The 27,391-nt window shown below is 47.4% G+C and overlaps 1 protein-coding gene across 1 annotated transcript; it reads right to left on the reverse strand.

Moving 5' to 3' along the window:
- Positions 1-403: 403 nt before the first annotated feature.
- On the reverse strand, positions 404-27,391 carry LOC144106361 (isoamyl acetate-hydrolyzing esterase 1 homolog). Its single transcript, XM_077639141.1, has 6 exons — positions 27,139-27,391; positions 24,850-24,905; positions 21,359-21,578; positions 10,909-10,996; positions 3,540-3,655; positions 404-723 (listed from the first exon to the last, which is right to left on the reverse strand). Exons 1-6 carry the CDS (start codon positions 27,283-27,285, stop codon positions 538-540), a joined length of 813 nt encoding a protein of 270 aa, XP_077495267.1. The 5' UTR covers positions 27,286-27,391; the 3' UTR covers positions 404-537.

The following is a 27,391-nucleotide window of genomic DNA, read 5'->3' on the forward strand; positions in this document are numbered from 1 at the left end:
TTCATTCTGATTGCCATTGTAGAAATGAATTGAAAATTATGCCCGGCTGATTCGCAGTTAAGGCGCTTTGTCGCACCGACACGTTTAAACGTGGTTCTTTGTTTCGGAGTAGCTCATTACCACTGTTTTCTCTATCTCCTTACATTTCTCCAACTGGTAACGAGCAAGAGCTGTGGCGACCTTATTCACACCGACCTCTTTGCCTGTCATAATTTATAACACCTCTTCAACACACTTGGTGCGCGGAGACTGTAATACCAACTATACACCTGCGGGCACCAAAACTTGGAGACTTTGTTCTTGCTTTCGGATCTCAAGGCCGCTTATAAGAACAAAAATCTTTTCCAGTATTAATTCGGATGAAAACAGCTAGGACACTACTGGAGCTGAGGTAAAGAAGCTGTTTTGGCAATTCAAACTGTGGTATTATTTATTCTTTATAGTATCAACTAATACAGGGCTTCACATCCTAGAAAAAGACGCACGAAAACTGGCCAAGCAGCGGGTACTCTCAGCAACATGTTGAACTAGTTGAAATCATTGGTCGGCGTTCCATTCATTGATTTCCCTGCCAGGGTTCGCAGGCGTGATGGCCCGGAAGTCGGGAAACACGAGCTTCCTGTTGCCCACCACCTCGTCGAGTACAGGCGTCAGAAGCTTAGCGAATTTGTGTGCCCCTGCGGCAGAAAAGTGGACGCCGTCCCGGAAGAGCGCGCGCCAGTTCTGCAAGAAAAAAAAATGCGACAGCAAAGGGCGGAACATTAATGAGATAGAGTTGGATAATCGTTTATCTCGCTTTATTTAGTACTTTCAGGAAACTGTAGAGAGGTTTATCGACAATGAAAGGCAGAGATTTTTATGCCAATTTAGTATCCCGAGCGGTATTATTCGCAAGTGCTATTGTCGGCGGTGGAAGAAGAAACATAACCGTAATGCATGCTTAGGTGAAAAATCAAAATTGAAATGACTTGCGATCGGGGCAAGAACCGAATATAATAATGCACAAAAAGAATGCCACGCCGAGGCGAAAAAAAAATGTTGATTTCATAATATGGGCGCTATCTTCTCGGGAAACTTATTACATGCAGAAAAAGCTTTTCGGAAAAAGAAATCAATTTGAAATATCAGTTTCGCAGCTTAACTCTTTAACATTTAATGAATTGTTCCTCCATGATTGCATGCTCTATGGGCTGAATAAAAACTGAACTTGGACAATACAAGTTCCTAATTGGAATATTTGGCAAAATTTCTTAAACTTGAAATTTTTCTTTGTTTTTCTAGGGTGTCCTTTCCAAGGTGTTCCTCGTATTCTATGCGCTGAAATGTTTATCGTAATTATTAAAAACAAAGCGAACAGCCACCTTCTTATATCATGATAACTTTTTAATCTGAAGTACAGGTTTTTGGTCCCAAACTGTGCAAGCATACTGAAGTGTGGGTCGAACTTAGAACGCAGGCAACTGTTCTTTCGTTTTTGAATAAAATTTATTATTATCTTTTTTGCGTGGTGAATCAGAAAACACGAAAAGTGACAAGTTTCACAGCAACAAAGTCGACTTGTTAGTGCCAAGAGAGGACACTAGTTATGCACATGAAAAAATTTGAATTGTGATAGGGACATCAGACTTCTTTTGCGATTGGCGCGCGGGTAAAATCATGTGAAGTTTCTTTTCATAACTGCAAGTGAAGAGATTTCTGTAAGTTAACAAGCATCTTCCAGATCTTGTGCACCTCGGCTACTTTATACAAGCGATTCTGCAATGCATCTGTGCCATTTTGAATGAATAATAACTATATGCAATGCACAACTGTGAGCGAAAAGTCGCGTCCATGAAAAAATTAACAGTAATATCATTTACATGACCTCAGGGCTGAGGAGAGCCTTGGAAAGGGAAGGAGGGGGTTGAGTAAGTAAGCTGAAATTGTTCACAATACTGGTGAGTCCGACAATTAACAAAAAAAAGAGAAATAACTGCAAATTTCAGGGAGCAAAAACTGCCCATAAATATGCCATTAATGCGAAAATAAAAACTGCAATGAACCCAGGACAGATACCTTAGACCCACCTGAGGTCTCCCCAACCTGACATGACTGTTTCCTGTTGATAACAACTTTTTGACGTTTTAGGCTCAAGGGCACTCGTTGATCTGCCTATTGACTTTCTATTTATGCTTTAACAAGATAATTTTTTTCAGTAATAGTGGCACAACGGCAGATTCTCTAGGAAGTCGAAAAACATGCAATCAATAAAACCATTCTGATCAAATTCACTTGCTAAATCACACGCGAATTAGGAGGGCTGAGAGGAACCAGAGTAACTGGTTGGAAAAGAGTGCTTTCGGACACTTGATAACGAGAAAAATAATATGAGTCATGACATTAGTACAGACCGCCGCGGTGGCTCAGTGGTTAGGGCGCTCGATTACTGATCCGGAGTTCCCGGGTTCGAATCCGACCGCAGCGGCTGCGTTTTTATGGAGGAAAAACGGCAAGGCGCCCGTGTGCTGTGCGATGTCAGTGCACGTTAAAGATCCCCAGGTGGTCGAAATTATTCCGGAGCCCTCCACTACGGCACCTCTCTCTTCCTTTCTTCTTTTACTCCCTGCTTTATCCCTTCCCTTACGGCGTGGTTCAGGTGTCCAACGATATACCAGACAGATATTGCGCCATTTCCTTTCCCCAAAAACCAATTATTAGTACAGACCGCAACTAACAAAACCTTACGAATATCACTAAACAAACCGAGCTACGTTATGAAAAATGTTTCGAGCTGCGAGGTGGGCGAAGAAGCGTAACCACATGAGACAGGAGAGAGAAGGACACGATTACTAACCGCAGTTGTGTATCGCTGCGCGCTCTCCCCCGCGCACCGTGTCGCTTTAGCTCTTTGCTTTGAATCACGCCTTCACCTTTTTTAGCCAAGAAGAAAAGAACAGTGAGGAACAGCACGGACACAGGACAATGAAGGTCGGCGACACAGGAGCAGTGCCTCTGCAGTTTTTCTTTGTTTTTAACGAGATTTATTCATATTCGTCGTCATGTGTCCACGCATTTCCTTTCTCGCAAGTCAAACGAAAGAGCCCACAGCACCGCCCTTGTGATGAAAAGAACTCTGTTAGTTAAAAAAATTCATTGCGGCAGCACCTTCTAGTCTCTCAAGTTATGGTGCCAGAACATACATGCTATACACGTACTTCTTTCTGAACGAGAACAGTGGACATTTTTCTCTCGACTAGAGCTGTATTTCTCACTAAATCTCTGGATACAAAATTATGTGCACATGTAAATATTGCATTCATCGTGCTCATTCCCTCACCTTGTGTAGTATAGCGCTTTCACTTCATCCGGCAGATGTATATGCATCTTTGTTTTCTTCTTTAATTAAATACATTATAGCATCGGGCTTTATGAAACAAAAATGAAGCTTCTGATCACTGGTGCATCAACTTGATATGAGCATCTTCTTGCCGATGCCAGTGATATTGTTTGTATAATAATAACTGATAAAAGCATATCAAAAAGTCCTGCTGTTTACACACAGGCTCCGCTAGCAGCCCGTCGAAAGTGTTGAGTGTTTGGACGCCGTGCTTGGCGCCGGCGTTGAGGCAGGCTTCCGCGAACTTCTGAACTCTTGCAAGCAGCATGGTAGGACGACCTGCGATAAAACGTGCACGGGAATAGGTGCTAAATGCGGTTTCACACAGGCCGAGAAAGCGAGAACACTATCGTCAAATTTCAAAGAAATGAATGTTAAAAGAGGTATCCGACTCTATGTTAATACGTAGTTCACACCGCTAGCTTCGGCGATTTAGCGGCGTCTGAAACGCTTTCATAACCTCAACAGCTCGCATCTAATGTAGAATATCTTTTACGAAAGCCTGCCACATTAGATACGAGATGGTTAGGTGATAGAGAAATGCGCAGAATTTAACCAACCCCTTTATGTAGCCTTCACTGATTACGAGAAAGCATTTGACTCAGTCGAAACCTCAGCAGTCATGCAGGCATTCCGGAATCAGGGCGTAGAAGAGCCTTATGTGAAAATATCTGAAGATATCTATAGCAGCTGCACAGCTGCCATAGTCCTCCATAAAGTCAGCAATAAATTTCCAATAAGCAATTGCGAGGCTTGAATTGGGAACAGTTTGGGATAAGAGTTAATTGAGAAAACCTAAATAATCTGCGATTTTCTGATGGCCTTGCCTTGCTGATTTATTCCGGAGATGAATTGCAAAGCAAGATAAATGAGTTAGAAAGGCAGAGCAGAACGGTGGGTCTAAAAACTAGCCTGCAGAAAACCAAAGCAATGTTCAACAGTCTAGCAAGAGAATAGCAGTTCACAATTGCTGGTGATGTCCTGGAAGCAGTAAAGGAATATATCTACTTAGGGCTGGTAGTTATCGCTGATCCGGATCATGAAAGAGAAACAACTAGAAGAATAAGAATTGGGTGGAGCGCTTATGGCAGGTTCTCTCAGATCATGAATGGCAGTTTACCAGTATCCCTCCAGAGAAAATGATACAACAGCGGCATCTTACCGGTACTCACGTACGGGGCATAAACGTGGAGGCTATCAAAAAGGGTTTAGCTCAAGTTAAGGTAAACAAGCGACCTATGGAAAGAAAAATGATAGGTCTTACGTTAAGAGACCGGAAGCGGGCACACTGGATGAAGGAACAAACGCGTGTTAATGACAGCCTAGTCGAAATCAAGAGGAAGAAATGGGCTTGGGCAGGGCATGTAATGCGAAGGCAACATAACCGCTGGTCCTAAGTGGTAACGGACTGGGTTCCAAGAGAAGGCAAGCGTAGCAGGGAGCGGCAGAAAGTTAGGTGGGCGGATGAGATTAAGAAGTTTGCAGGCATACGGTGGGCGCCGCTGGCAAAGGACTGTGTTAATTGGAGAGACATGGGAGAGGCCTTTGCTCTGCATGTGGTGTAGTCAGGCTGATGATGATTACGATGATCTCGCATCGCATAGCTAGGGGCGTATGGGGCTTCGCTCCATAGAGGTTCTTAATATTACCTAGAGGGAAGGCTGGCGCCACTGTCTATGCGAGTTTCTTAACTGAGATCACTTCATCCATGGTGGGAATGCCGGGCAGACAAAGTTCCGTGCTAGGCTTGGCTAGTGTTGGGCCGAAAATGTGGATTTTATCTCAGAATTGTTAGCCGCGCCGCGGTGCTCTCCTATGTGCGCAGATGAAGTAATTTCAGTACCACGCTCGTCACTTCTTGAATACATTTAACGTAAGTAAAAGTCCGGTGTAACGCTGGAAGGGGAACTTTCACAGCATTTCTTCGAGGCTTCCATCGAGAAGTGTCGTTCTCTTGTTAATGAATTCAGGTTTTATGCCCGACAATAGTCAAGCCAAGTAAGAAGCATCGTCTTCTCGGCCATCCTGCGCCTATCCATGGTGCACGAAGTGTAGTGACGCCAGCTTTCCCTCTAGTTATGTTAAACTCTATGTTTCGCTCGATAGCGCACTGTCGCCAAGCCACTCCCGTATGCGTCAGATAAGATGGATAGCGCGATGCTAGGCCCGTTTCCTAATATGTTCTTGCTCACTATACCGCATCGCAACTTTGGTCGTTCTCGGCGATACACGATCGGCCGAAACGCCGGAAGCGGATGCGGCGGCTGGGCTGAAGCGAAGTCTCAACGAAACGAGACGGTGACGCCACACACATAGCTTCCGCAATCTCCAGAGTGGCAGACCAGATATCCATTTTTTCCAGTCAGCTTTACTCTTCCTGTCATTAAACACATCTTATCTCGTCTTCTAGTTGCAAGCTTCGAGATTGTCGACAAACGCACAATCGGCTGGCAACAAAACGAGAGCAACAGATGCATTTGCAAAAATCCATAGATACAACAGTCCGGGAATTAAGTAGAAAAGAAAAATAGAAACGCATTTTTAGAAGAGAATGGCCATTTATGGAGACAGTATTTATTGACCACTTCCAGATGGCGCAGGCCTCCTTAAGCACCGGAAAGTGGGCCCGGTGGCTAGTCACGTTTTTAAGCAGGGCTTGCCAGCTGATAAGATCGAGGAGCTCTTTAGCGTATGGTCAAGAACTTTCAAAGCGATAAATAGCCAAGATGGCGGCCTGCTTTGAACCACACAATTTGTTCAGTATTACCTACCTAAACGGAAAACGAGCCACTGCATTTGGTCCACCGTAGAATGGCGCAGGAATGCCGGGAAGATGAGCATTCATATTACGCTCGGCTATTATTCGTAATAAAATCTGGATTCAGTCATAGCAATACGATTCTCTTCGAGGAAAACCTCGAACAAATGGCGTAAGCTTTCATACGAGTCTGTCACTTGCTTCAAACTTTTTGAAGTAAAAAACGCACTATTAAAATAATTTAGTCTGCGCGCAGAGTAGAGAATTGCGCAGCGCCTATCGATTCATAGGCAGAACCATCGTTTTTGGCCCAACCTTCCCGGAATTCCCGCGGTGGAGAAACTATCATTGACGGTGGCACCAGCTTCCCTTCTAGGTAATATTGAGAAACTATGCTGAAGAGCCGCCTCTAGCTTCGGATATGACTTGGCATCGTTACTGCATTCTTCGCCACGCCAGCTGACTATGAACTCGGTACCGGGCACGAGGAAGAATGTAGGAGATGTTCCGACAGCGCCGCTTGTCCTGCGCTAGCTCTAAACACTGCACAGTATGTCTCGCAGTTTAGCTCTTTGCCTACAGATGGCGGCCTAGAGAAGCGGGGGGAATATCTGGACAGCAGTAAGGGGGCAAATCAGCAATTATCGGTTAAGAAAAAGGTTAAAGGAACAGAGAGAGCTTTGTGGAAAACAGGGATGCTGACGAAATTGGCACTAGAAACATACCGGACCTTTAAACAGGAAATTGTCAAAGAAAATATCTATGATAATTGTAGGGGAAGTTCTTTGTTGTTTGAGGCCAGGACTGGAGTTTTGCGGACTGAAAAGTATAGAGTCAGGTACCAGGAGATAGACACTTTGTGCATTGCGTGCGGAGAGGAGGAGGAAACGGCTGAACACTTGAAACTTTTCTGTAAAGGGCTTCACCCTACAGTGGAAGGCAGCGGGGCTGACTTACCCAAGGCATTGGGGTTTAGGGATAGTGAAGGGAAAGTGGATTTTAAGAGGTTAGAAGTAACCAAGCGAAGGTTATCTGATTGGTGGCTAAAATCAAGACAGGAGTAAAATTTCACAAGACATGGCTAGGTGGCTTGAGCCACCGCCCGATGTAAAGGGTTCAGCCGTATCCATCCATCCATCCATCCATCCATCCATCCATCCATCCATCCGACGGTTAGAATTGTTCTCGTCTGCCAGGGGCGAACCCATCGTTCAACGCTAGTAGTGTTCAACACGGACTTTAATACCATCTGTAGCGTTAGGCTTTGACTTAGATATGACTGCGTTTTGATTTTGGTGGTGCATGGCGCTGCGCTTGCATGCCCTGGTGACTTGCCGATGTGGCGAACGGGCTTCGCTCTGCGGTGCATCGACAGGTTACAAGTGGCGCAAAGAAAACTTGTCACCGTTTTTTTTTTGCACCGAAAGTGAAGAACGTGCTTTAGTGTCCACAAATTCCATACCATGTAAGTACCGTGTGCTGAAACCTTTGTATTTATTATCCTAGAAGTTTTTTGAGGCTCATCTCGTGTCGAAAACTTGGGAAGCCATGTACAGGGATTACGTAGTCGTACGTACACTGCGGCGACCATACGTCATGCGAAAGAAGCGGCGCCAAAAATTTTCCCGACTGCCCTGCACACCTGTCCAGGGCCAGCTAAGATATAAAAAGGCCTGCTGATGAAAAGTCCTGCTGAGAGGCACGATTTTGCGATACGAAAGAAACGTCGTGTTTTTCGGGAAGCACTCGATGGTCCTCAAGAGGAGGTGGCGAGGAGAGTGTTCTCTACAGAAGAGAGCTCGGCTGAATCAACCTCGGATAGCACATCTTGTAACTGCAGCTGCTTGTTCGATGTGCCGCCATCCCCGAATATTTTACTTTCAGGCTCTAGGAGCAGCCATGGACTCTAATTATATGAAGCAACAAGCGTGGAAACTTTAGATTCTCAATTTATTTACGCGCAGATATGCCTTTTGTATCAACAACTGTGTGCCACCTCGTGACCGCATTTTTAACATAAACTGTAGCATGCCGAAACTGCATATGACCTGCGCATTGACGAAAAAATTGAATTGGAAGCTGAATTACAGCTCTTTTTCAGTTCACTAAATTGTCCACATGCGGTCCGGATCGCACAGAATGGGCCATTTCGCACAATCAAGTTGAACGACTTGAATAGGTGCGGTAAGAAAAGAGCTCTTGGATAAAACATGAAACCTTATTCAGTTAACATCGCATAAATAGAGGTGGTATGCTATGCCGGCAATGTTTCTGACGGGAATGTCTTGTGGAATATTTGGAGAAATAATCATCGAGTTGAATGGCATGTTTGGAAAAAGATATTTTCCGGTTTGACCTGGCAATTCTTCCTGGAATTCTGCAGGTTTGCGTCTCGTATAGATTTATTATCTATAACTTCTTTTTTTTTCCTGTCGCCTGAACATCTGTGTATTTAGGTAGCAATAAGGGCCCTCACACGAAGATGTAGACGGACATACTGAAGAGGAACTTTTCAATTGTTATATATTTTTCATGCCTTTTGCTGCCTTGAATGTCCGTTTTTCTTTCGGTTTTAAAACAGATTTTGGCTGTATATAGAAACAGCGTCCTGCCGGGGCATGTTTGCAGGACTTCGGTTTCTCACTGCGTGTACCAAAGGCTACGGCATGCATGCGCAGACCACCAGGACTGCAGGAAAACACCGCCGAATGTTGCAAACCCCAGTGGTCCTTCGCACGGCAAGTCTGCTCGCTTCTCTTAATGCTTGTTGTTTGTAAATAAATGCCTCTTTCCTTCAGATTACAAGGATGCCATTTCCCGCTCGTGAGGGCACACTCGGCACGGTGGTTTAAACGCTCAGTCGGCGACATACGGCCCCCTGGCAAGATACGTTTAGCTTACTCGTCGGATCCAGCGAGCATTTGGAGCCTTCGTACATTGCGGATACTGCCGATCACGGGCGAAGCTGATGTGGCCTACGGCGGACGTCTGCTTGGCTGGATTCCTCTCGAACCCTGAGCCGGTGAAGACTGGCTTCTCAAAACGCGCGTGAACCGTTGTCAGGCTTCGACCAGCAACACGTTCCCGAAAGCTCGAGGCAGGCATATAGCTTTACCCATTCACAAGTCACTCCGGGGCCAGATTTTTGTTTTCTTTTGAGATTGCATTCCTCAGCTTGCAAACAACTTTCATGGACACCCAAGCATGAACCAGTGGCACGATCTCTTTTACCCGTCACCTTTCTTGTGCATTCTGTTCGCTTCTGCCTCCATTATCTGAGCTATTCAACGAAATGAAAAAAAAAAACGTTTGTCCTTATATTTTTCCTTTTTTCATTTTGGATGTTCGACTTCTCCTAATTTTTGTTCACATCGAAGCTGCTAAAAGTAGCTGCTACCGGATTTTGTAGGTGCTAGAGTTTCATTTCCTTTCAATTAAATGGGCCCATTTGGAAGCAAATGGAGAGGCCCAATATAGACCGACTAATTATATTCCCAAAGTGGTCCCAGGCCCCGTTCTATTCGATGGATACCAAAGCTTTAAGAAAAACAAAGAAACAATGGTTACGTATATCAGGTTGATTTAAATGCTATCCTTCACAAGACAAATGAGCTGCGATGTGGCCGCGGTTTGTATGTAAATGCCGGTATTGAGTTTAATAGTCGTGCGAGGTTTTTGCGATCATTTGATCGGTGTAATTTGTGGCTGAATTCAATGTTAAGTTTTAAATATTATTGCTAAGCTGGCGGTTTCTTTTGGAGAGAGTAGCAGGTACGGAATACTAGAGCACGCTTCATCTTTATGAGACCCTCATCGATCCAAAACGCTTCAACGTCAAACAAAATTCAATATTGCTGTACCAGTCAATATATTCTGATTATTCTAGTTTCACTAGCGCGTCTTCCCTTAATTCTTATCAAGTAATACCGAAAGTTGAGCGAGTGGGTTCAAGTTCACAATAAAAAATATCGTGAAGCGGATACAAAAGGCGGGCAGGATGACACAGACAAACGCTTGTTTGCGTTGTCCTGCCTGTCTTTCGCCTTCGTTTCGCGCTATTTTTCGTCATGAACTAAAATCTAGTGTCAACCCAACTAACCTGAAAACGTGACGGAAAATTTCTCTATTGAGTCTCTTACAAACGTTTTATCATTCGCTTCTCATAAACCACCAAAAGACACCGCAGGACCGTCCATGGCACCGCTGCCAGAGCCAATGCTGACCTTCAGTAATCTTCTGTCATCTCAGCACTGTAATAATTTATAGTTAGAGCGCGAGAAGTGGCCCTATACTTGGCTTTATTGTTTATAATTCTTACGACGATTTATGCGCTTCACGGCACAAAACCCGAAACGAAGGACACTGATACCAGAGAACGATAAGTGCGTTAATGTGCTTCATTCCGGGTTTGTGCCCGAAAGTGCGTACTCATCGTAAGCATAATAAAATTATCTGCGGCTGAATGCGGCACATCCTGCCAACTCCAATCATTTCAAGAACTCTATCGATGTCATCGTTCTGTAGCTATCACCCCCATCCCTCACTAATGCCCCATACAGCCGAGGCCTTTGAGGGAAAAAATAAGTTTTCTTTTCTCTCCAGACAACCATTCTGCAGAATTGACCCTACGGGCCTACTCAAGGGACCCGTTTGTAGCTGCGGGTAGCCTTCGTGCCGCCGTTGGCGATGGCAACAGTCGGCGGACATTTAGCAATCTGAATTACAGGAATTGGAAAAAAAATGATTCAGTGTCAGATTGGTGTGGGTTACTCACCGACATTTCCAGTGTGGACGCTCCACTTATACTGGTCCAGCGGAGGCGGTGTTGCTAGTATTATCTTGCTCTTGGGCAGCCCGCAGTCCTGCGAGAGGGAGCAGTGGTTCTGGTTTGGATTTTGCTTTGTATGCAGTAAAAATGGAGAATTGACAGGAAACATGCCTTACTCCCAGCATTCGATTCTTTCGTACATGTTTATTTTTTTTCCCTCAGCAGTCTTTATCATTTCGACGCAAGCGAACACAAACAGCAGTGAGCTTCCAGGCTGTTCACACTTCAGCTTAATATAACGCATGCAAACACGGTGGAAGACGTGAAAAAAATTAAACGCGACCAAATCAAAGCGATGAACCCTGCAATTATTTTTTTGCTAATCACGCGTTTCGTTCAGATAAATACATTTTACGCCTTCGGTACGTAGCTACCACTGTTATGTTTCTTCACCAGTTCCTCGAGAAAACAGAAACACAGGCGCCATGGGCCGCCGTGGCATGCCGCAATGAGCGGACACGCAGGGCTATGAATGCCAAACTAACCTAATATAAGCTTAATCAAGGACCCAACCCTGCTACAATAATACCGCACTGCTCACATTCTGCGAGCGCCGCCATGCAGCCGAAAGGCACGGCTGGGGTCGTGTGGAAGCGAAGAAGACGACGTTCCCGCTCGGACGCGCGCTGCTGGTCTTCTTGGCCTTAGGGGTTAAAAGCCCCCTTTTGTGTCGCCCTACGTTTGTCTGGTGGAGGTGCTGGGTATCGTCCCATGAACGCTGACCACGAGGACGATTCTGACGATCATCAGCGCCGCTTGGACACAACACCCGTTCACAAAGCGAGCCGCCGCCTACGAGGCCTGCAACCTGAGTGTCAGCCACTGACGAGGTCGGTGCGTACCATGACGTCTACTACTGGCAGTCAGACAGGCCAGCCTTCCGGCACTGTCCCACCGGTTGTAGTCCTCACACCTCGCTCGCCGCCAACCTTCCACGGCGATCGGTGCGAGGATGTCGAGGACTGGTTGTCCGGCTTTGACCGTGTGGCCGCTTTTAACCAGTGGGACGACGACCGAAATCTACGAAACGTGTATTTCGCGTTCCAAGACTCGGCAAAGACATGAAGCGTTCTGTCGTGAGTTGCTCGCTACCTTCAGCACCAGCGCACGCAAGGAAAACGCCGAAATCATCCTTCGCTTCAGGTCACAGCAGTCGAACGAAAGCGTGAACATGTTTATCGAAGATATGGCGCGTCTCTTCAGTCGGGCTGACCCTGCCATGCCCGAGGCTACGAAGGTGCGCCACCTCATGCGTGGTGTTAAGGAGCAGCTCTTCGCTGGCCCCATACGCGACCCTCCAAGAACCGTCGCTGACTTCGCCAAAAAAGCCACGGCCATGGAACGTTCCTTGTGGGAATGCAGTGCGCAGTACGGTCGTCTGGGCAGTGTTGCGGCCACCAACTATTGTGCGTCACTGCCAGTCGTCGGAGACGAGGCGCTTCGAGAGCTTGTGCGGAGTGTGGTTCGAGAAGAACTGCGCAACCTCCGCTTAGATGCTCCACCTGCCAGTGTTGCAGCTGTAGCCGATGCCATCCGTGACGGAATTCGGCGAGTGGTCCCGCCACCACCGGCACCACAGCCGGAGCCGTACATCATGAGCTACAGTGAAGCCCTGCGGAGACCTGCGCCAGTGCCACAGACATTCCGCCCTGCTGCCGAACCAACGCTGGGATACCTTCCCCCCGTCGAGCTGCGGGATCCACGCCCTGTTAGAAAAGCGGACGTGTGGCGCAAACCCAACAACCGGCCGCTATGCTACCACTGCGGGGAGCCTCGTCATGTCCTCCACAACTGCCCATACCGGCGGATGAGATTAAGAGGATTTCCACCGAGCGCACCTCGACCACGCTATGGTGAGAGACCGCAAGACATTGAGCAGTACCTGGCCGATCATGTGCTGCCCTCACCGCCTCCACGACGTCAGTCTATTTCGCCGTCTCCAAGACGGGATCCCAGTCACGCATCATCCGCTGGCCAATTCAGACACGTTCCCCCGCAGGGAAAACTGAAGACGGCGGCCTCCGGGGGTAAGACCGCCGCTGCCGCAGAGTGTGAACAGCCTCCATCCGTCGGTTGTATGCGACGACCCGAACGCCGACAACCCCAGCCGCCGACCTCAAAGACGATCTCACCGCCGACCGCAACGACGATGCGAGCACCGATCCCACCGACGGCCGCGTCGACGACCACACCGATGACCTCACCGACGACCCCATCGACTACGGCACCAAAAACCTCACCGACGAGTTGTCAAAGAATTGTTTCTGCCGCCGAAATCCCTGTTGCCGCCGATGGCTATGACGTGTCAGCATTCGTGGATACCGGAGCCGACTTTTCGGCCATGAGCAGAAACCTAGCCACGACCCTCAGAAGGGTTCTAACACCTTGGCATGGGCCCCAGATACGCGCAGCTGGTTGCCATGTGGTGACGCCGGTTGGCGTCTGCACCTGCCGTGTAAAGATCCGAGGTGCAACTTTCATTGGCTCCTTCGCCGTGCTACGAGAGTGTTCCAAAGAACTGATTCTCGGCTTGGACTTCCTTAAAGAGTATGGCACGGACGTCAACCTGCATGAGCAATTGGTATCGTTTTCGACACAGCGAGCCGTTGCTACAGACCCCTAGTTGCACAGAGCAGCACTACGCATCTCTGACGACCACACAACGATACCACCGAGAACAAGCAAGTTTGTCACAGTGAAGTGTGATACCAGCTTCGGTACTCGGTGCATTGCCGAAGCGAACATGTCGCTGCTACTGTCTCGGCAAGTTTGCGTTGTTCACGCCCTTGTCGACCTTGTTCGCGCGCGTACCGAGCTATTAGTGACCAACTTTAGTAGCGAACCCCAACATTTGACGAAAAACAATGATTGCCCATTTTGAAGAACTTGGCGAGCATGCCGTCCAATGTGCCTTATCCACAACAGACCCCGGAACAGCGGAACAGGACATGGCACCAGCCGTTACGATCGACGTGAACCCTGACCTTCTGACCAATCAGAAACGCCGCGTGGAAAGCCCTATTGACTCTTTCCGTGACTGTTTTGCGTCAACCTCCAAGGTTCTTCAGACGCCAATAACTAAGCACCGCATTATCGTCGATAGTAACCAGCGACCACTATGTCAGCGTCCTTATCGTGTTTCGTCGAAGGAACGTGATGCTATCCGCCGCCAAGTTGCCGAAATGCTCCGCGACGACGTCATACAACCATCGACGAGTCCCTGGGCATCACCTGTTGTTCTCGTCACAAAGAAAGATGGCAGCCTACGATTCTGCTTGGATTATCAACGTCTCAACAACGTTACAAAAAAGGATGTATATCCACTGCCGCGCATTGATGACTCATTAGATCGCCTCCGCCGTGCTACCTACTTTTCGTCACTCGACCTGCGTAGCGGTTATTGGCAAATCGAGGTCGACGAATAGTGACCAAGAAAAGACCGCCTTCGTTACTCCTGACGGATTGTATGAATTTAAGGTACTTCCTTTCGGCTTGTGTTCAGCCCCTGCTACGTTCCAACGTATGATGGACACCGTACTAACTGACCTGAAGTGGCAGTCCTGCCTTGTTTATCTCGATGACGTCATGATTTTCTCTGACACGTTCGAGGAGCACCTGAAACGTTTGCGTGCTGTTTTCGAGGCCATTTTTTCCGCAGGTCTGTCTCTGAAGCCTGAAAAGTGCCACTTAACATTTTAGGGAGCTCAGGTTTCTTGGCCATATTGTGAGCGCTCAGGGCGTTAGCCCTGACCCAGAAATGACGGCCGCCGTTGCTGCATTTCCCCAGCCAACAGATAAACGAAGCTTGCGGCGTGTTCTGAGGCTTTTCGCCTATTATCGAAGGTTCGTTGAAAACTTCTCCAAGCTCGCAGAGCCGCTGACTCGCCTGACAAAAGACTCCGAACTCTTCTTCTGGGGCCAGGATCAGGAAACAGCTTTCACAGAACTTAAGGCCCGCCTCCAATCTACGCCTATCCTTGGCCACTTCGACGAGAAAGCCACCACGGAACTGCACACAAATGCCAGCGATATTGGCTTCGGTGCGGTGCTTGCGCAGGGGCAAGACGGTGTGGAACGCGTGCTCGCATACGCAAGTCGCACTTTGTCCCGTGCCGAAATGAATTATTCCACCACGGAAAAGGAGTGTCTCGCTATTGTGTGGGCAATCACCAAATTTCGTGCCTACCTGTACGGCCGCCCGTTTCGAGTCGTCAGCGATCATCACTCCTTGTGTTGGCTTGTGAACCTCAATGATCCATCAGGGCGCCTTGCACGGTGGAGCCTTCGGTTGCAAGACTTCGACGTCACCATCGTGTATAAGTCGGGTCAGCAACATAGCGATGCAGACTGTCCCTACCGAGCTTCTCTTCCGTGCCCACCAGATGAACCCGACGACGATTCTGCTTTCCCCGGCGCAGTCACCACATCCGACCTTGCCCGCCACCAGAAGGCCGACTGCGAACTGCTGCCTCTAATCGAGTACCTCGAAGGAACCGCTCCGGCTCCGCCCAGACTCTTCTCTCGCGGACTTTCGTCGTTTTGCTTAATAGATGAAGTCCTCTACAAGAAAAACTGCGACCCGACCGAAACTGCGTATCTCCTCGTTGTCCCAACGACGCTTCGTCAGGAAGTTCTCGCTGCATGTCGCAACGACCTTTCTTCTAGCCACCTTGGTTTTTCCAGAACATTGGGGCGCTTCCGCCACAGGTACTACTGGCCTCGGCTTGCTGCGGTCGTCCAACGCTACGTTAGAACCGGTCGTGAGTGTCAACGACGGAAGATACCGCCGACAAAACCGGCCGGCCTTCTGAAGCCAATTGATCCACCGCAAATCCCATTTCAGCAAGTCGGCATGGACTTACAGGGCCTATTCCCAGTGTCGTCCATGGGTAACCGGTATATTGTTGCCACGGACAACCTCAGCCACTACTGTGAAACCAAGGCTCTTCCCCGTGGCACCGCGGCTGAAATTGCACAGTTCTTTGTTCGCCACATTGTGCTTCGCCACGCCGCCCCCGCGGTTGTATTAACTGACCGGGGAACCGCGTTTACCTCGGCTCTTACACATGAGGTCCTGCGTCTCAGTGGCACCAGTCATAGAAAAACGACTGCTTACCATTCTGAAACGAATGGTCTGACTGAGAGGTTGAACAAGACCATTGCAGATATGATGTCTATGTATGTCGACACTGACCATCGCAAATGGGACGAAATACTCCCTTACGTCACGTTTGCATATAACACCGCCCTCCAAGAAACGACGCGCTTCACTCCCTTCCGTTTGGTGTATGGCCGGGACGCCCTGACCATGCTGGACGCCATGCTGCTCCCAGATTGTGCCCCTTCGTCTGTCACCGGCGCTGACCAATTCATTCATGATGCAGAAGCCGCTCGCCACCTTGCTAGACAACGGATTCGACACCAGCAGAAAACTGACGCCCGGCGTTACAACCTCCGCCACAGGGAGGTGATTTACCAACCCGGCGAGCACGTCTGGGTATGGAGCCCTATACGTTTGCGCGGGCGCTCTGAAAATCTTCTGCGCCGCTACTTCGGCCCCTACGAAGTGCTACGTCAACTCAGCGAGGTGAACTATGAAGTGTTCCCTCAAGCAGTCGTCCGCTCTTCTCGACCGCCCAAGTCTGAAGTCGTCCGCGTGTCCCGCATGAAACCGCATTACGCCCGTTAGCCATTGCCGGAGTTCACATTCAGTGCCGCCGCCATGCGCACCTTCGCACTTTCAGTGCCTCAATTCTGTTTTCCCCCTTGTCGGAGGCATCGAGGCGATGCCTCTTGAAAGGAGGAGGGCAATGCCACACTGCTCACATTCTGCGAGCGCCGCCATGCGGCCGAACGACATGGCTGGGCTCATGTGGAAGCGAAGAAGTCGACGTTCCCGCTCGGACGCGCGCTGCTGGTCTTCTTAGCCTTCGGACTAAAAGTCTCCTTTTGTGTCGCCCTACGTTTGTCAGCGACAATATTATTTACCTTTGTCTTCATTTTTAAGGCCTCTATACACTAGTTGACACTTTTATCATGATCTTCTCTTTTATCTTTCATGCTTCAAACATTAAGCTGTTCATTTTCGTATAAATGAACTGGCTATTCTGTTCAGCATGAAATGGTAGGGAAAGGGGGCTTGTCCCGATATATACCAAATTAGCCTACATCTATTGACACCCAAGAAAACAGACCGAATGTTTTTGAAATTCTTTCTTTTTTTTACCGATGCTGATGACAGACGGAAACTAGTAGCGCAATCATTTTCTAGGTGGCAGTAATTAAAGAGAAGTTAGAAGAAAAGACAACTAAATTTTGCCGGTGGGGTTCGAGCCCACGACCTCCGCTTGTTGCAGAAGATGCTCTGCCTACGGAGCAATGACAGTCGAACCTTCTGCTTTGAAGTGAATTTCATCATCCTCATCAGTCTGGCTACTTCCACTGCAGGACAAAGGCCTCTCCCATTTCTCGTCAAATAACCCTGTACTGCCTGTGCCAGCTGCAGCCCCCTAGTCACCACAAACTTCTTTATCTCATCCGCCCACCTAACCCTCTGCCGCCCCTTGCTCCGCTTAGCTTCTCTTAGAATCCTGTCCGTTACTCTTAAAGGTCATCGGTTTTTTTGCCTTCGCATTACATGCCCTGCCCAAACCCATTTGTTCTTCTTGATTTCGGCTAAGATGCCATTAACCCACGTTTGCTTTCTGAGACGTTCTGCCCTGTTCCTGTCCCTTAACGTTATACCAAACATTTTCTTTTCCATAGCTCGATGTGTTGTCCTCAGTTTAACTTAGACCTTTCAAAGCGAAAGCTTTACTAGCCCAGCGGCGCCAATTTCGCTGCGTCTGCACGAATGACCTTGAACAGGAGGAGCGGAGCCACGTGAGTAACCACGTGACGTACCACCTGACTCGCAACAGCTGCAGCCACGCGCTCCGCCATTACTGCGGCCGCTGCGCGCTGCCTATTCAGTGTCTCGCTATGGACGAAGCAAGTCAGCCGTGGCCGACGTACTCAAGAGTGGGTACTCGCAGATGTCGGGCCGAGTCTGATCATCCGGTCGACATTGCCAACCATGCGAGGGATTTATCAATTGATAGGGAGCGTAAACGCGCTAAACGGGCAGGCGAAACCGATGAAGAGCGGGAGCTCAACCATGTGACACCAAATCAGCATAACCAGAGTTAGCTGAGCTAAGCCGCAGCCATTTTCTCGTTAGCGTCCACATACAGCTGTTGCATACTTTTCTCTAGATGGATACTAGTAAACTGCCGATCATTATCTGAAAGAACCTGCCATATGCGCTCCATCCCATTCTTATTTTTTAAGTTATTTCCCTCTCATGATCCCGATCAGCTGTCAGTACCTGCCCTAATTAGACCTATTCCCTTATCATTTCCAGTACCTCGCTACCAATTTTGAACTGTTGTTTCCTTGCAACACTGCTCAACATTAGTTGGGCTTTCAGTATTTTAAACTTTAGACTCACCGTTCTGCTCTGCCTGTCTAACTCGTTGATCATTCATCTCCTGAGTGAGTCTGCAAGGCAGTGTCATCAGCGAATCGCAGATTGCTGAGGTATGCTTCATTAACTCTTATACTGAACTGTTCGCAATAAAAGCCTCTGAATATCTCCTGTAAACAGGCGGTGAATAGCATTCGCGAGATCGTGTCTCGCTGCCTGGCAACCTTACTTATCGGAGTTTATTGCTGACTTTTGTGTATGACTACGGTAGCTTACAGCGATTATACATATCTTCCAGTACTTTTGCACACGGTTATTGTCCACCCTGATTCCGCAATGTTTCCACGCGTAACCCATGAGGGCTATAACCGAGTGTTTTTTTTTAACTGTTTACAGATCGTTATTTTAAGCCCCGCGAAAGATACTTGGCATCAGTTTGTGCAGGTGTATTGTACAGTAAGGCTAAACTGCTAAGCTAGCCTAACTGGACAATGTTCTAGCGTTAGGTTGCCGGGTTTCGTTTCCATTGGTGGCCTGCCCGGAGTATTTACGTTGCTTGTAACCTAACCTCCAGAGTGTCTCTACAGCGCCGCTCTCTAACATTGCGGCGGCTGTGAAACACTCGGTAATGCTCCAAGTGACATGTGGAGCATGGTGGAATAATAATAATAATAATAATTTGTTTTTTTGGGAAAGGAAATGGCGCAGTAACTGTCTCATATATCGTTGGACACCTGAACCGCGCCGTAAGGGAAGGGATAAGGGACGGAGTGAAAGAGGAAAGGAAGAAAGAGGTGCCGTAGTGGAGGGCTCCGGAATAATTTCGACCACCTGGGGATCTTTACCGTGCACTGACATCGCACAGCACTGGGGCGCCTTGGCGTTTTTCTTCCATAAAAACGCAGCCGCCGCGGTCGGGTTCGAACCCGGGAACTCCGGATCAGTAGTCGAGCGCCCTAACCACTGAGCCACCGCGGCGGGAACCGCAGCTATTCCATATCCCTCTCATGCTACTGCTGGCACCAGGACTTCAAGATACGAGACTATCACTCTGGATTCTGTGCATACTCAGTTAAACGATTTTTGTCCAAATGAGCCTTCCGCTAAAACCGTGCGATGACTTAACGCACCGGCTTTTGTTCCTGACAACGACCGATTAAGAAAGAAACATAGACGTTCCTTAAGCATGGTCCTGTATAGCAGGTATCAGTGTGCCGTCCACCATCCACCGGCAACTAGTCGACCTGGCATTTGCGTCTACCTCTGCATGCCGACATCAAACCTGTTCCTATAGGAATTCTGGTGCAGCAATATTTAGAACCAGTGGGCAACACTTGTTGTAGGCCTTCCAAAAAAATCAGTCGACCGCATACTGAGGACCCCTGAATTGTAAGGGATTGTATTTAAGAACGAAAAAAAAGGAGGAGCTTTTCCTTCGTCTGTCTTAGAATTTCGGAAATTGTGCCTTAAACTAAGGGATCTTCATTTTGGATACAGTCTCATACCGAAGGATTTTTTCACCCGGACAGGGTTCCTTATAGTATCGGGTTAAACCCAATTTCTACCGAAAAATTCGCCATCAAGAGCGCGCAGTTCGTCAGTTTAGATACCACACAAAAAATAGGCGATGTGTGTTGGTTATCATGCAGCGGCGTTCTTATTTATACAATGACGCTTTGAACCCTTCTAAATACTTGTAATTCGTAATGTCGCTTAATCTCAGAACAAGGTGAAAAAGCATACTTTATTAGCGGGAGGACAGAATACGGGTACAGAAATATACGCCGGGCTTTTTACTCGCATCATTTTATCAAGCACTACATACGTTAAAAACGTCCAGCTCAGATGGTCTGATCTTGGGCATAGACGTCCGCTGTGATGCTAAATGAATGTCTTCTCAGTATGCAAAGGTAGGTAGGCGGGCCCAGCACAGACACGCAAGTGTAGTCCATAATTATTGCTTAATGTGCGCGATGAAACATAAAATCATAAATGAGCAAGAGGGAAAAAGAAATATATGATTTTCTGAACAGTGTCTGCGCAACGTGGCCCATATAGTTCTTTCACGGTCATAACTCGGCACCGTGAGAGGCAGCTGAATCAAACTCACACTCACGGCCACTCGCACTCATATCCACTCATTCGCACTCACACTCATGTCCACTCAGCCTCACGTCCGCTCACACACACGACCACTTGCTCACACTCACACTCACAGACGCGAGTGTGAGTGTGATTGAGGCGATATGAGTGCAGTCATGAGTACGTGTGCCGACCTATGGTCATGTCATGAAGATACAAAAGTACAGCATCTCATGTCCCGAGCAAAAAGAAAAAAAAGAACTCAAATAGCAAAATATTTTTGTTGCTGAAAATAACACAAAAATACAGAAAATATGGATGTCTTTTTATTCAATAATCCAATTTGTACCCGAATTTAGGTCCGAAAAATACACTCGATTCTTACCCTCCAAACGCGAAAAAAAAAGTTAAACTTGTAGAGGGGCCCTACTGATACATAGGCATTGGCTGAATGAAAAAAATTATAAATAAAAGCCTGTTGTTTTCTTCATCATCATCGTCCAATTCATATATGAGAGATGTGTACTTGGGCAATTGTTATCGAAATTACTCCTTTGTTTCTTTCAAAACGCGCTGGTCTTCCACACCCTCGAGCGTCTCGACGTAGAACCGGCATGAATTTTGCTCTTGAGAACCAGGAATGAAATCTAAAGCGTTAAACCATGGGAAACCACAAAAAGTAAAGCATTCTAATTTTTCGCATCTCACTCTATAGGAAAGATAATATCGCATTATCGGCTCGTTCCTACGTTACGATGCGCAGTTCAAGCATGTGCTACAGGTAAAACAAAGCATTTAAACGCGGGCTAGACGCCACGCAGTTATGTCTGACATGGCCGACGTCGTCACCTGCAGGTAGTCAAGCATCTCCTCCAGGTTTGCGGTGTACTCCTCGAGGGCAAGCTGGGCCCCTCCTTGGTTCTGGGGCGTCGGGCTGTCGTTGGTGCCCAGCATGATGACGAAAGCGGCCACCAGTGAAGCGTCGTGGCGGTCAAACAGGCGTCTCAGCACGTACTTTCCCCCGCGTGTGTTGTAACCGGAGAACCCGCGGACCAGCACGTCGCACTTCCTGCGTCGACAGCGCACGCGTCCTCACCAGCGTTAGGTATCTCGCTTCTCGTACGGAGTCAAGCGTCTCATCGAAGGGCCGTAATATTGCATGATTAATTATACGCAGCAATTCTGGATAAATGCATTTTTCAACAGAAAAAAGTTTATCAACGCAATTTTTTCATACATTGTAATATTTCACTGTAAAAATCAATATATCCGCAGATCTTCCTTGGCAGGCTCGCGTTTATTTTTTTTTTTGCAGTCAGCGGTTTGCCATCCCAGTCTTAACTACTCGATGCAAGCGGTGGAAGCATTTTGAAGGAAATATTTTGCAACGCATCGGAAGAATGGGTCACACTACCTTCAATATCTAAAAACAGTACCTTACAGCATACTAGTATTCAAAATTTTTGTCCAAGAATGCCGGACATGATTACATGTGTAGTGTGTGTCCAGACCCTTGCCCGCAAGTACTTCTAGAAGCTGAAATATTTGCCGCGTGAGGAGAAAAGACAACTAACAGCCCGTCAGTTGCCACCACTCATTTTTGTTCTATATCTCAGGGCTTCTTCGAAGTAACCGTGCTGCTGGCAACGTGTGCTTGAAGTGCACCGCTCTGTGTAATCAGGCAGTGCCCCTTGAGCACAGGACCAAACATCTGTATAGTTACTAAAAGATTCAAAAGATGTGTTTGCCATACTTAAGGAGGCCTGACAGATATGCTACGCCATTTGGAGGTCGTCGAACGCGATCACGTTATGTTCTACTTCAATGGGCGTTCAGTTCACATTGTTTGATAATGACATGCGTATGTGAGAAGAGGTCGGTGCCTGATAATGATGCTGGCTGCTGCTTGTGCTTGAACTGCCAAAATAATACCCTAATTATTTTCATTACTCTCTTTCCCTCCGGGACAAAACGAAGCCCATATAACTATTTACGCGCCAGAATACAATTAAATGCGACACGCAACATGAGAAACAGTCGCCACCACAATGAATGCAAAGGAAGTGATACCAGGCATTGTTGAATAACCAGAAATGTCACAGCGAACATGCGAGAAGTTTGAAAAACAAAAATAAAATGCCATTTCTTTTCCACAATGGGCAAATATAACAGTTCTATTTCGTGAGCATACAAGGTTAGGGAAATGAGGGGTTCGTAAAGACATACATATGAAGGAAGCTAAAAGTCATCGACCCGAAAGACGCAGGTTCGATGCCGGCCGCTGCGGTCACATCTCGATGGAGGGAAAATGCTAGAGGCCCATGTGCTCTGCGACATCAGTGCACGTTAAAGCACCCCAGGTGGTCCTTTACTACGACGTCTTCCATATCCTGGGTTGCTTTGGGACATTAGACTCCCCAAAAAACAATAAAAAAACAGTCATCGATACCAAGGAACGCACAGGGAATGCTTTAATTTTAATTTGCGGTATTTATGAATTGGATGTAATAGTGTAATTATTGTTTTGGCTGAAAAATAATTACACTTGTTTTGCATAAATTTTTTGGAAAAACGTTCAAGGTATTTTTTTACGTTTTTTCAGAAAAATATTTTTAAAATATTGCTTATCTCTCAGCTAAAAAATAATTACACTATTACTTCTCAATCATGAAGACCCCAAAATTAAAAATAAAGCATTCTCTGTGCTTTCTTTAGTTCCAAGCTATACCCGCCGCAGTAGCTCAGTGGTTAGGGCGCTCGGCTACTGATCCGGAGTTCCCGGGATAGAACCCGACCGCGGCGGCTGCGTTTCGATGGAGGCGAAACGCTAAGGCACTCGTGTGCTGTGCGATGTCAGCGCACGTTAACGATCTCCAGGTGGTCGAAATTATTCCGGAGCCCCCCACTACGGCACCTGTTTCTTCCTTTCTTCTTTCACTCCATCCTTTATTCCTTTCCTTACGGCGTGGTTCAGGTGTACGCCGATATGTTAGACACAGAATGCGCCATCCCCTTTCCCCCAAAACCAATTTTTTTTTCAAGCTATAGCAGTCATACACCGTGGTTAAAGCACCTGCACCAGCAGACCAATTGTTCTCCCGCCGGCGAAGATGCCTTCACCCACAGACAAACGAGACCCTTTTCTAGGTCGGTAGAGGAACGGATGGGTGCGTCCTGCGCAATCACGTGAACGAATTGTGGCGCGCCCATGCTCGAACAAGTTTACATGCCTCATCGGGCGGGCGAGTGCGCAGTACAACTATTGCTGTCCATTATTTGTGCCGCAAGTGGGACAGAATTTGAAATGTTTTGCAGCGATAGCTGTTAAGGGCACGTTTCCCGATTTTGAGACGTCGGCGTAACACTACGCTACGGGTTAAGAATGTAATTTGCATTGACGTCACGCGCGACGTCACTACAAAACGACAGTCTGATTAGGCCAAACAGAGTGACATCACGAGTGACAATGCGAGAGAATGAGACGAATAACAGCGAATAAAAAATTGGGGAAAGCACTTAAACTCCGCCTTATGGGTACGAGGCGGCAGCCTTAATGCGTTAATGCCCGCACATGCGGAATTGGTCATTCCCTTTTAGCATTCGGAGATCGCAGGGAGTGGTATACCACCCCTGGCGCAGTGGTGTAGCGGTTAAGCGATGCGCCACTGACCTGCGATGGCAGGTGGTGCCACCGGTGAGGCTTACGCGACCCAGGTTGCTCTTCCCGAGGAACCTCTCGCGACCAATCATTAATTTCACTGCCACCTGCCACGGTGGGCAGTTTTTTTTTCAGAATCCGATGTTGCAGGTTGTGATGGCGCCACAACGTCAAATGACTCAAGTTGCCCAACTGCCCCCTAGGTTGCTTCTCTGGGAATTTTTCGTAGGTTTTCTCCATGATCGCCTGTGAGGCTTCAAACTGTCGTCAACGCCAACGCCAGACAATTCTTTTTCGATATGGGGTACTAACGTCTCACATTTCCGCTTCTACTGAAAGCTGTCGCTGAATGCTGTGTTAAGCAGTAGTAACCGTACTGTGAGCTTTATTCATCAACCTAGAGAAGTCACAGGGCCCTTCTCAGTACTTTCAGCGAAGCGCACGATGCTCAAAGCATCGCGAAGCATTCACCACTCACGGCGTTATGTGACCCTGTCTAGCTACGCTGCAATCTCTGGGAGATTCTCTTCACGCTACTGGAACGCTGAACAATTTTCTTCATTTTGCACCCCACCGTGGTAGCTGTTCCATCCAACATGCTGACATGGCCTTTGAGAGTGTTGATCATTCTGGCCCTCAGTGCTTGCTTTAGAAGCGGAATAATGAAAACATATTTTCACACCTGGAATAATGGTTGGCCAGTATGGTAGCCCAGCATCCTTCGGCAGAAAACCCCAGCTGTAAAACGTATATGAAAAAGTGGTATCAGAAGATGATTACATCATCATTCACAATTCCCGGCATCAGATTGTAGTAAAAATAGCATTCTGTGTTCTTTTCCAAGCCAGAAATGTAACTGACACCATTTATGCCAGCTCGTAGAGATTTCAGTACATGGACTTTATCTTTCCGACGTTGCACCTGCATCATGAGGTATGCTGTGCAGTGCAGAGCTGTGGATTAATTGAGTCCGTTTGAGCTTCTTTAACGTGCACTTAAATCACGGAGCACACAGCCGTCTTTTGCTTTCCGCGTGTATCTAAATGAGACCGTCGCAACCGGGAGTCGATCTCGCTACCTTAGAATCGGCAACCGAACGTCAAACCCACTCAGCCACCTGCGGGTCACGTATAAATGAGATCGCGCTCCCAGAGCGTGGCATGTCAATCGTTGACAAAGATACGCAAGGTAAACTTGTGCAGCTTCACATCGTTTTGCACGCTGCGGTGTTTCGCCGCGCCATGTCCCGCCTCGGAAAGTGTCCCGGTAACGCACATGAACGCGTCGTATGTTTCAGGCCGTAGATATTATGCAGCCAACATGCGCGAAGTTGTCAGCACTCAGACGGCGACTAATTCACAAGAAAACCAACTTCGCTTCCAAAATGCACAGCAAGGGTCCTTAACAGATCGCTCCACTGTCATTGCAGGCTAGCCCGTTACAGGTTTCCTTAGACAGTATGAAGACTTTCAATTACTTTTTTCAATAAAGTCTATAAACAAACTCCTTAGGCCAGTCTACAATCAATACAAATGTTATAGACAGTGTATACACATTCTCTTCAGTTATGGTAATACACTTTAGTGGTCTTTTCTCCATAGACTGTGAACAGAAAGAAGGAAATATTAATACAAAAGCAATATACTTTATAAGAAGTCTAGAGCAAGTCTATAGACCATTTTTATAAGGGAGTGCATCGCTCACTTACACTCCTCGATCATGGGCTTCGAAATATGCGCGAGCCATGATCGATCGTAACTTTCGAACACATCAAACCAGGCGATTTGTAGAAAATTGCAGGGTGTGCATAGCCAAAGCGCTGCAGTCCCGAAAAGTTAGTGGAAGAAAAGGTTACATTTGTCCCATTTCTATGTCGGCAAAACGTTTCTGTCAGAATCACTGCAAGTTTTAGCCCTTTCCTATGCATACTTATTTGCAGCATTGCAGTAAAAGCATCACGCCGCTCAGGCTGCGAGAAGGACACGTTTTGCAAAAACATGCAGAGCCACTTAAAATACTGCTTATGTGTGAGAATGCGGAAGCGTTAAAGTGCGGAGAAATACTATAGGTCATCACTGCTGGGCATAACTATGCATATTTTGTACAAATTCTATGCACTTTACATACCTTAATTGTAAGTGCTGAGTCGTAATATGTTACAGAATCATGACTTTCATAGGTTACAATAGGTTACAATATGTCTCCTCATTTATGTCTGCATATGTACGCTTATGTGTTACATCGTACATTTGCGTTCTAATATCCTCCGAATTTCGTGCCGTTGACGGCGGACGGCGGACGCTGGCTTTCGTGCTAATGTGACATATAAAGATTTCGCATTAATAACGCTTCTACTTTATAGCTCATCATCATCATTATGAGCCTGACTACGCCAACTGCAGGCCAAAGGCATCTCCAATGTCTCTGCAATTAACCCTGTCCTTTGTCAGCTGCGGCCAACGTATCCCCGCAAACTTCTTAATCTCATCCGCCTACCTAACCTTCTGCCGCCCCGTAATACGCTTGCCTTCTTTTGGTATCCACTCCGTTACCCTTAAGGACCAGCGATTATCCTGCTTTCGCATTACATGACCTGCCCAAGCCCATTTCTTCCTCTTGACTTCGACTAGGATGTCATCAACCCGAGTTTGTTCCTTCACCCACTCTGCCCGCTTCCGGTCTCTTAACGTTACACCTGTCATTTTTCGTTCCGTAGCTCGCTGCGTTGTCCTTAAGCTAAACGCTTTTCGTTAGCCTCAACGTTCCTGCTCCATAGGTTAGTGCCGGTAAGATACAGCTTTATAACTCAAGGCAGCGCAAAACAGGCACCACTGCCACAACTCTGAATGAACCTTGGTACTCATATGGGACCTCGACAATTTCATTGCATAAGAACTCTAGACCTGCTTATGAATAGAAAAATAAAAGCGTCCGCTTTTTGCAGTTCTCCGGAGACAAGGATTGCACTCACTTGGGTCAGGGAGTCTCCAAGCAGCCAGATGCGGGGGTAATCGACGCGCGCCGTATCGATAGCCGTACCATTGATATCCGATGTGCTTCCAAGGTCAAGGACATTCAAGACTAGACAGGAAAAAAGGACAGAGAGTGCTTTGGCCATTCTCGCTTCGTAGCGCAGCCTGCGAGTGGGTCTTAAAGAAATCCTTCTGCTGCTTCGCGATGGAACCAACACAGCGCTCCTCAACGTCTAAGCACGCGTGCGTGAT

Source organism: Amblyomma americanum, chromosome 10 (assembly GCF_052857255.1).
Source record: "Amblyomma americanum isolate KBUSLIRL-KWMA chromosome 10, ASM5285725v1, whole genome shotgun sequence".
Classification (NCBI taxonomy): Eukaryota; Metazoa; Arthropoda; class Arachnida; order Ixodida; family Ixodidae; genus Amblyomma; species Amblyomma americanum.

Excerpts from the sequence above, each read along its gene's own strand:
- LOC144106361 (XM_077639141.1), bottom strand. The coding sequence starts at position 27,285 with ATGGCCAAAGCACTCTCTGTCCTTTTTTCCTGTCTAGTCTTGAATGTC. Across the intron at positions 3,656-10,908 it reads CGTCCACACTGGAAATGTCG|GTCGTCCTACCATGCTGCTT; the intron begins GTGAGTAACCCA and ends GTTTTATCGCAG. Across the intron at positions 724-3,539 it reads ACGGGCTGCTAGCGGAGCCT|AACTGGCGCGCGCTCTTCCG; the intron begins GTGTGTAAACAG and ends TTTTTCTTGCAG.